We start from the raw sequence: 9,524 nt of genomic DNA, 5'->3' as shown, positions 1-9,524 counted from the left end.
CATGACTGGATAGGTAAAGTTTTGCACTCTTCCCTGACATTTACTGCATGTGAAATCACACCTACAATGTCCTTCCAAGAAAATTCCATTCTCCAATCTAAATGGTGCTCTTTGTTGCTTCAGTTTGGCAAATGCAATAAAATTCCCAAATCCAATAACATGGGTCTCAAACTTCCCTGGCAAAATAGGTTTGTAGGATGCGTGACTTTATAGTGGAATGGATACTTGTGGACTTCTAAGGTACAATGCGCTGTACTAAACGTCCTATTGTTAATATTGAAAACTACAACAAATCCTGAATCTTAAGTTATATCCGTACATTAGGAATGGTATAATTCAGTGCAAGTATTGTGATCAGGGACTGCATAGTTGATGATGATGTGTGTATTTAGCCCGCTGTCTACATTGCACATCAGTGGGCACTATGGTTGCATTCACACTATTTGTTTTTTGGACGCATGCCTTTATCAAGGAAATAAATTAAAACACATTTTAATCCTGAGACTGCATTCACACTTATGTATTTTAGGTGTCTCCATTGAAATGAATGTCATTTTTCATACTAGCACATGTAAAATCCACTATAATTACGCATTAGATGTCTTTGATGAGACGAGAAATACTGTACTCCTGTAGGTCACATGCGAACACAACCAGGGAAGATAAAGTGGGCACATCATTGTATCACTGAAAAATTATGAAATCATGTACTGGAATCCAGTGGCAGACCCAGACAACAGCGGACCCCTGTGCAAAATTCACTAGTCCCCCACCCTATACTAGTCTTTATCTCTCACTTCTCTTTTTTACCATTCTTCTCGAACTCCCTCTCTCTTTTAACCTCCCCATTTTCTCTCTTTCTATCCGTCCTCTCCCCTACTTTCAGGTTTAGGTGTGTAGGGCTCCGGCAGTCCTCAGCCAGAAGGGGCCCCTGCAGCAATTCGCATGGTCTTTGCCCTTAGTTGACAGCCTGCAGCATGCGCCCCCATTATTATTATTATTATTACTATTATTATTAACAGGATTTATATAGCGCCAAAATATTACGCAGAGCTGTACATTAAATAGGGATTGCAAATGACACGGAGTTATCAACTAAGGTCAAGCTTCAAGGGAAGGACCATGCAAGTTGCTGCAGGGGCCCCTCTGGCTAAGGACCGCTAGGGCCCTCATGCAGCTCATGTCTGCCCCGATTGGAACCTAAGGCTGCATTCACACCTGGGCATGTTACCCCTCGTGTTTCTACTGAAATCAATATAAAGTCAGGAAAATGTATGTCAAACAGAACAGTAGTGTGTTCATTTATTATGTATTTGGCTGTGTACACACGTGCAATAATTATCGTTGAAAACTAATGATTAACGATTGATCAGTCGATAATCATTATCAAAAAAAGTGCACAATGACTGGTCAATGACGGCGTTGAACGTCGCTGGAAACGAACAACCGTCCCGGTGGATCTGATTGGGTGATGATCGTTCCCTATCTATTGTGTGTGTACGGTCGTTCAGTGATCGTGGATTTTTGTGTGATACACTTTCTCTAGTGCACGTCACTACCTGCATCATTCAAACGATTGTATCTAGCGTGTGTACATTGATTGGTGGATTATATTTGAATGATCGTATTGTTTCAGCATGTACAGAATCGTGCACTATACGATTGTTCAAAATAATTGCGAATAATCGTTAATCGTTTTCTAACGACAATTATTGCATGTGTGTACAAAGCCTAAGTCATATTAATTTTGATACAATTATAATACGTACATATTTTTATAAATGTATGTATAGATATTTTCTACAGCTCAGTTCAGTAAATACTTTTCTGCCACAGCCATGACTGATTATATGACATGAACAATGCAGCAAAGATTGTCTTTCTGATGTTCCAGTCTTGCTGTACGTTTAGCAGACAAGGTCTGTCTGGTTTAACAATCATTACAGCTGAAGCCATAACATTCTGTGCAGTTTATATTTATGGGTATGAACTTCATGTGAAAACAGCCAAACGTTCCTGGTAATCAGAGAACATTTCATATTGGCTGCCTGGACTAGAACTTTCTAGTGTGTAAGGCGTTGTGAAGTAACCATGGAAACGGTGACTCCTGCACAGGAAATCCGTGCGTTCCATAGCTTTCCAAGACCCGGAAGTGGTGACGCAGAGAATGGTGGGTAAGGAAGACAGTCACTTCCGGTGTAAACAGGAAACACAAGGTAATGGGCTATAGTCGTCGGTGGCCTTACCCGGTTTTTAGATAGCCATGGATATTTTAAAAGCGGAGATAGCGAGGAAGAGGAAGCAGCTGGAGGAGAAGGAGTTGGTGGGGGTGAGTCCAAGGAATATGTCCTGCTTGCACCTCTGATATCAGTATGCTTATATGTCTTCATAGAATCATTGGAAAGCTCTGCATGCAGATAAACCTATTGTAATAATAATTGTCTGAAGACAAATCATTGGATTGAAGTTTACTGAACTCTAAAAAGTTCTCTCGCCTGTTTCCTGTTCCTGTGTTAAATAAAAAAAAGCATTTGCTTATTTCACTCAATACACCCTGATCCTGCCAGAAACCCAAATGCTGAAATCCCAAGGAGACCCAACACTGTACTACAGCTCCCTCCCCACACATAATAATAGAGAAATGGATAGAGGTGATTATTGTCCAAATCATGACAGACCTAGGATGTAACCCCTTCAGGTTACAGATACAGTACAGGAAGTAGTTCATGCCCCCCCAGATCAGGAAGTGTGGTACTGGCAGGATCCCAAGGGGAAAATAAGCCTGAAAAAATTCAGCCACCATATAGATTTATTGTATGATTGTGCATTCTCTATACAATTTTCTTATATCTACCAACAACTATTTAGCCGATATAAAGAATCCATCCAATTTATATGCAATCACAGCACAATGCTACTGGTACATCTAAAGTAGATTGTAATATGTGGGGTACTTGCAGATCATAACGCTGAGTTTTATCACAGAACATTCAGACTGTGGCAAACATTATTATTAATTTACAGTATTTATATAGCGCCAACATATTACGCAGCTCTGTACATTACCCCCCTAGCGTTCTAATTCCGTCCAAATTTCCATGCAAAAAGCGTTACATTTTGTTTTGCATGGAAATTTATTTTGCATTGTAGGCCAATAATTCTTAGGTATAACTCACTGAAAATTGTCCAATACTTAATAAATATAATAAATTTATTAATAAACTTTAAATAAAAAAACACAAAAATAGTTAAACATGACAGGGTTCTCCCCAGGCCCTTTTAGCTGGGCGCACCACCCGGCACTTTTCAGCACCCACCCGGCTGTTTTTGGTTTTTGGTGGTTTCCAAAGAGTTTGGTCACAATACAGGGGCTGCCACCCACCTACAATTTCTTCCCACCCGGCTAAAAAAAAATTCTGGGTTGAGCACTGCATGTAAAATAACTGTTCAGTAGCATATATAATATATATATCCTGTTTCCCCTATAATAAGGCACTGTCTTATATTTTTTGAAATGCCAAAATATGCCCTAGGTCTTATTTTCAGGGGGATGTCTTATTTTTCCATGAAGAAGACTACAGTACACATTTATTGTTTAAAATCACTCGTGTGCCATTGATTGTCCCCTTCGGATCACTCATGTGCCATTGATTGTCCCCTTCGGATCACTCATGTGCCATTGATTGTCCCCTTTCTGATCACTCTGTGCCATTGATTGTCCCCTTCTGATCACTGACTTAACTTTTTTTTGCTTCTACGGTACGGCCGGGTAACAGACTCCGTTAGGGCAGGGATCAGCAGCTTGCTTGTCCTTCCTGGTGCGGAGTCGTGGGGGCACGTGTGCGGGCTTGTTACTTTCAGTTTGGCTCTGCACTGCAGCCAGGAGGGGAGACACACTGCAGCCATCGAGCAGACACACACAGTATCAGGTATCGGAGGATGTCTTATTCGCGGGAGAGTGCCTTATTTTAATTATTTTAGCAAAAATCGGTGGTGGCTTATTTGATGGGAATGCCTTATTATCGGGGAAACACGGTATATTATATATATAATATATATAATAATTTGTTTGTATTGGACTCAATACAGCTATTTTGTATTGAATCTAATACAAAATTATTTGAATTTCCCGCCGATCCTTCCGCCCGCACCGACGGCTGTACCAACAACACCGGGAAACCAAGGTGATTGTCTCTGCATTGCACGGCTATAGAGCAAAGAAGACAGACGTGTCCCCTGGACCTGTGGGCACCAGGAGGCCGACGAGACACCGACAGAACAAGGTAAGTGTTTTTTTTTTTTTTTTCAGGTTAAAGTGACCCTGAGTGTGACTCGGGATTACCGCTATTTGCAGGTAAAATCACACTCTACATTACCGCTAGGGGGGTTAAAGCGAAACTAAACACAAAAAAGAAAAAAACACTTACCTTTACTGCCACAGGTCTGTCGATCCATCCGGAGGTTTCTTCGATTGGGTCCCGGTATCCTTCTGCATCCCGGCACAGAGGAAGAGCCAGTTGCCACCATCTTCTTCACCCTTTCTTCCGGGTGGTTCTTTGGACGTCACCCGATCTCACACTGCACAGGCGCTAGATCGGGTGATGTAGATGGGAAAAAAAGATTGAGCAGTGAGATTGGCAGTTTCTTCGATTAACCTCCGTGGTGGTATTCCTAATTGTGGCTCAGGGTTCATTTTCAGTACCAAAAGCGGTAACCCCGAGCCACACTCGGGGTGGAATTGCGAGGAAGTTTGAAAACTGCGGCGTCCTCCAGTGGTTCCCAACTGACATCTTGGTCCCCGGTGTGTGAACGTTGGGGACATGAGGTCAGGGGATGCAGATGCCGGCCAAGCCAGGCTGTGCGAGCTTGCGCCTGGGGGGGCAGGACCAGGGGAGAAATTTAAAATACCTAATTTTAAATGTAACGTTTTGACATTTAAAAATACTTAACATTCAGACTGCCTGGGAGGTTAAAGAAAGGGAAGAAGCAGCCACGAGCCTCCTGAGACTCGTGGCGTAGGTATCCCGGGGGGGAAGGGGGTTTGTGCTCACAATCTGTCTTGATCGCCGCAGTGCTGCACCCACCCACAAAGCATGTTGCGCTTAAAAAAAAAAAAAAAAATATTTCATAGAGGGTTGTCTACCCTTTTATGTAAAGTAAAACGTTTTTGTTTAGGTCCGCTTTAAAAAAGGGACATCAGATAATATGACATTTCACACCTGCCACTAAATCTGCAGCTTGCACCATGGTACTGATTCGTAAAGAAGGAGCGTCTGCACATTTGACAGCTGGCAGCATTAAGCCGCTATGTAGCATTTTCTTAGAGGCAGCGGTTCCAGGTGTAAGGAAGAGGTAAACATACAGCAGTATTACCATTGGTGTGAACCTATCCTAAATGTATCGGACAACCGGTGGGGCTCTGCTATTGGTATAAATGTATAACTGCAGGTTGGAATATTTGTTTGCTTTTCCATTACAAATATTGTATTGTAAAATCCAATTTTTACAGTGGTATTTTTTCATTTCTTTTGAATATTTCAGGAAAATAAGAAGTTCTTCAAGCGCAGTGAACTTGTAGAAAAGGAAAGAGAAGCATACTTTGAAAGATGCGGCTACAAGGTATTTCTTCCTATAACAAAAACTCCTGTTCTCCTGAGGTTTTTCCATCACGTTTATCTAACCCTCTCTCTTTGTTTAATCTGTCACAAATATTAGCCTATAAGTGAGAAGCCAACACAAAAGGTAGGAATGCAGATACAATGGGAATGCATGTTTTACCTCCAGGCACATTTTCCAAATGGCATTTTTTTTAAGGAGACCATTTTGGAAATGTCAACTGTTGTCGCTGGTGTGCTGTCATTTGGCTTGAGATGCTGAGCATGTAATGGCTTGATATGTCTGGCATTTGCTTACTTGGGCACTGGAACTTTATATGATTGTAGCTCACACAGTACCAATAAGTACATTTCTGTAAGTTAAGGCTTCTTTAGTTGTAATTGTTAGGAACCCGCCTAATATTTGTTACAAATGCCTATACCCCATTGGATAAAACTGTTCACTTATTTTTAATTTACCTGATATACGTAGTTAGACAGGAGGACATTAATAATTCTAATATATTTTTGGACATTCATAGTTAGGGCACAATAAATTGTATTTACTTCACACTTTATGTAACTAAAGTGTTTACAAATGTAACATGGAATGTCCTTCCTTTACTGGGACAGCATGCTTTAAACACAGTAATTCTGTATTGGAGCCTTTGTGTTTTAGTTGGATTTTACCTTGGCCGGTGGTGCAAGCAACTTGTATGGTGTGTGTGTGTGTGTGTGTGTGTGTGTGAAATACTGTAAAGGAAGGCTTACTATTTGTCTAGCTTTCTCTGACTTTAAGAATAGTATCAGTAGATTTGTTTAATTTCACCCAAAACAGATTACTGTCCTAGCACCCAGGATTTTACCTGTAAGTCAGAGCTTTGCAACATTTCTTTATGGGTTTCTTCCCCAGGCATTTTGCTTCATTATGGGATCCTAAGGGCTGATTCATACAAGAATGTGTGTGTGTCCTAGTGTATTACCTTGACGTGCAATTATATGTTTTGAAAGACTTTGATTGCACTTGAATAGTTTTTAGGTAATGGTTTTTCCCGATGCTATGCAGTGTTGGTGTACACATTCTTTTAAAAATGTTGGGTTTTGATGCTATTATTATATAATACATCAAAACTTAAAACAATGCATCTTGGGGGAATGAGTCCCGAACCCACACTTTGGTATGTAAATGATATATATATATATATATTTCAGTGTTCAACCCAGAAATTATTTTAAGCTGGGTTGGAAGAAATTGTAGGCGGGTGGTGGTATTGTGACCCAGCTGTTCAGTAACCACCCAAAAACAGTCGGGTGGTTACTGAAAAGTGCCGAGTGGTGTGCCCGGCTTAAAGGGGCTGGGCAGAAGTATTTGTAAAAATAATGTGATGCATCACATGAACAAATCAGAATATGGCATAATGTGACCCATAGAAAAATCAGTGTATATCTCGATAATCTTGCCCAGAATCCTCTGTTCACCAACCCTGTGCTTGACCCAATCATGAAACTGCAAAATCCTATTGCACAAATCTGTGCTTTCACGTCAGACTTCATATCATTGCTTTCTCTTTTATTGTAATTCTTTTATTAAGATCCAGTGCCTCCAAGTGAAGTGCAAATTTATTTTTAGCCAAGACAAAATAAAGTCAAAAACTGCTGTTTGAATGTGCAAGCTTTAAATGAGCCTCAATTTAGAATTCCTTTTATTGTATCATAAACGTATGATGCTTTGTTTGCTCAGACTATAAACTGATATTTAGTTACCGTGGTCCTTATGATCAGACATGTCTGATAAAACTGTCTATGTCGCCCTTCGTTTCCTTGCAACAGCATCGTGATTGTAATAGTCTATGATATGGGTAACAAGGGTTTCTTCATTGGTATGCTTTAACGACAAGACCAAGTATTTTATAGCCACGTTATTACTGATGAGCTGTGGGGTGTACAGTAAATAAATGCATGCTTCTGAATTGGCAAACCTGTCCTAGCAGTGTTTCTGTGAAGCTAAGTAAGGTTCCCCCTTCTGTTTTTTCTTGTATTAAATATTGAAAGGGATAATATGCTAGCAAAGGTATAACGTACATCTCTTCATTATGCATTGGACATGAGCTGGTTGTACTACTAGTTATGTAGTGGCAAATGAAAAAGACTGATTCTGCAATCTATTTAATACTTTATTTTTTATATATCAAATCTTGTCTTTTTTATACTTGAGGTTTGATAGGGGGGACTGATCAAGTTGCTAATTTCTTGAAGTCTACATTTGTATAGTGAAGTATCCTGGGCATATATGCCTCTGGGCACATTATTAAAAACTCTACGTATGATCAGAATCCGAGTGTCTGCATTATCAGACAACTGTTTACTAGGATCAGTCTCTTTAAATGATAATTGTTATAAGAAAGCAGATTTAATTATAGAACATTTGCAACAAATCTCCCACCCCTGGCATACAAAATCTTATATTGGTGGATTGGTGAGCAGCTCAAAATAAAGTGAACATTCCTTATAAGGCAGAACAATGATCATGTCCTTATTAAATATATTTTTGCAGATGTTAACACCAAGGCTAACATATTTTTTAAACCAGGGTTCATCAGGCAAATTATTTTCATTTTTAATGTAGTGCAGTTAAAGGCACTTTTTATTATTTTTTTTTTTGTGATTTTTGATAAAAGTTTGATGGAGCAGCTGCGGCATTCTCCTTTTTAGTTTATATTAGTAGTGGGGCTCATATACACAATTATAGGGTGCAGACAGACATGGTTTTTTGAGTTTAAAATCACGGCTGTGACTTTATAGCTGTGACTTTTCAACCAAAAGAAAATGATAATGATGCAAATATTCAGAAAAAAAAGTGACCCGGCTGGTTGTTTTTAATATAGCTTTTTAAGTAAATGTATATATACCAAATTCTAGTTGTTAAGCACAAGATTATACTTGATTGTCCATGCTTACATTTTAGATTTTGTAAGTTTGATACCACTCCGTTTTCTTGTGTTTACTTATTTATTTGTTTTTTTTAACTATTAGTTACAGCAGGAAGAAGAGGAAGAGCAACCTTCCTCCTCAAGCAATCCTGTGTTGGAGCTAGAGCTGGCAGAGGAGAAGTTACCCATGACACTCTCCCGGCAGGAGGTGAGTTCTCCTTCACATGTTGTATTTCCCCATGTTTTTACATTTAAAATGTCCAGTGTTTGAGCTGTAGTATATCAACTTTTTACACAGGTACATAAACTTTGTCCAGTGTAGTTCACTACAACAAGTAAAAAAAAAAACAAAAAAAAACCTCACAGACCATATTAACAATATTAATAATAATAAAGCTTATCTGTTTACACAAGTGTCCAGTGACAGCAAACTAACAAAAAAAAAGTTTCTAAACTATTTTCACTGTATAAAAAAACATTTGCTGTATGTTTTTTATTCCAGTGATCACATTGATGGAGACAGGAGTTAAGCAAAAATGCACAAACAAAACTTGGAAAAGATTGTACCCTTGCCCAACTATAATCAAGCTTTATTTAGCTTTATAACAGTGTCTAAAACCTGCAAGGGCCGTGAGCAGCCACACTTTAGACTCTTAGACACATTCTTCCTCAAACATCTGGGGCTTCTTTGGAAATAGATATATTAGATAACCAGGTTAATTTATATGAATGTATAAATGTTAGTGTAATATGCACAACATTGAACTTTACATTTTGTTACTTTCAAATTATGCAATAGAGCCTTGGTTCCTAATTTGTAGCTAAAGACCTATATGTGGCCCTTTCCAACATACTGTTTGGTCCTTTGGCCCCTGAAGACCATAGTCTGTTTTATCTAGCCTAGGTGCCCTCGTGAGCCAGTGAAGATAAAATATTTATTAGACTAGGTTTTAGTAGGGTAATAGTCTGTTTTATTTTAACAATTTTACCCAGTTAGATT

At 39.2% G+C, this 9,524-nt stretch overlaps 1 protein-coding gene across 2 annotated transcripts in view; it reads left to right on the top strand.

The window, feature by feature from the left end:
- Positions 1 to 2,177: 2,177 nt before the first annotated feature.
- The window catches only part of PRPF18 (pre-mRNA processing factor 18), a 25,051-nt gene continuing 17,704 nt past the window's right edge, over positions 2,178 to 9,524 (top strand). Inside the window, exons 1-4 of one of the 2 annotated variants that reach the window (XM_072401760.1) lie at positions 2,178 to 2,329; positions 5,542 to 5,619; positions 5,716 to 5,742; positions 8,628 to 8,732. In XM_072401760.1, the coding sequence (XP_072257861.1) occupies positions 2,264 to 2,329; positions 5,542 to 5,619; positions 5,716 to 5,742; positions 8,628 to 8,732 (276 nt within the window). In that variant the 5' untranslated portion in view covers positions 2,178 to 2,263. The remainder of the gene's footprint in view (positions 2,330 to 5,541; positions 5,620 to 5,715; positions 5,743 to 8,627; positions 8,733 to 9,524) is intronic. The other variant, XM_072401761.1, reaches the window with a different exon arrangement.

Source organism: Pyxicephalus adspersus, chromosome 2 (genome assembly GCF_032062135.1).
Source record: "Pyxicephalus adspersus chromosome 2, UCB_Pads_2.0, whole genome shotgun sequence".
In the NCBI taxonomy this organism is placed as follows: domain Eukaryota; kingdom Metazoa; phylum Chordata; class Amphibia; order Anura; family Pyxicephalidae; genus Pyxicephalus; species Pyxicephalus adspersus.
This window is presented reverse-complemented; position numbering and strand designations above follow the sequence as displayed.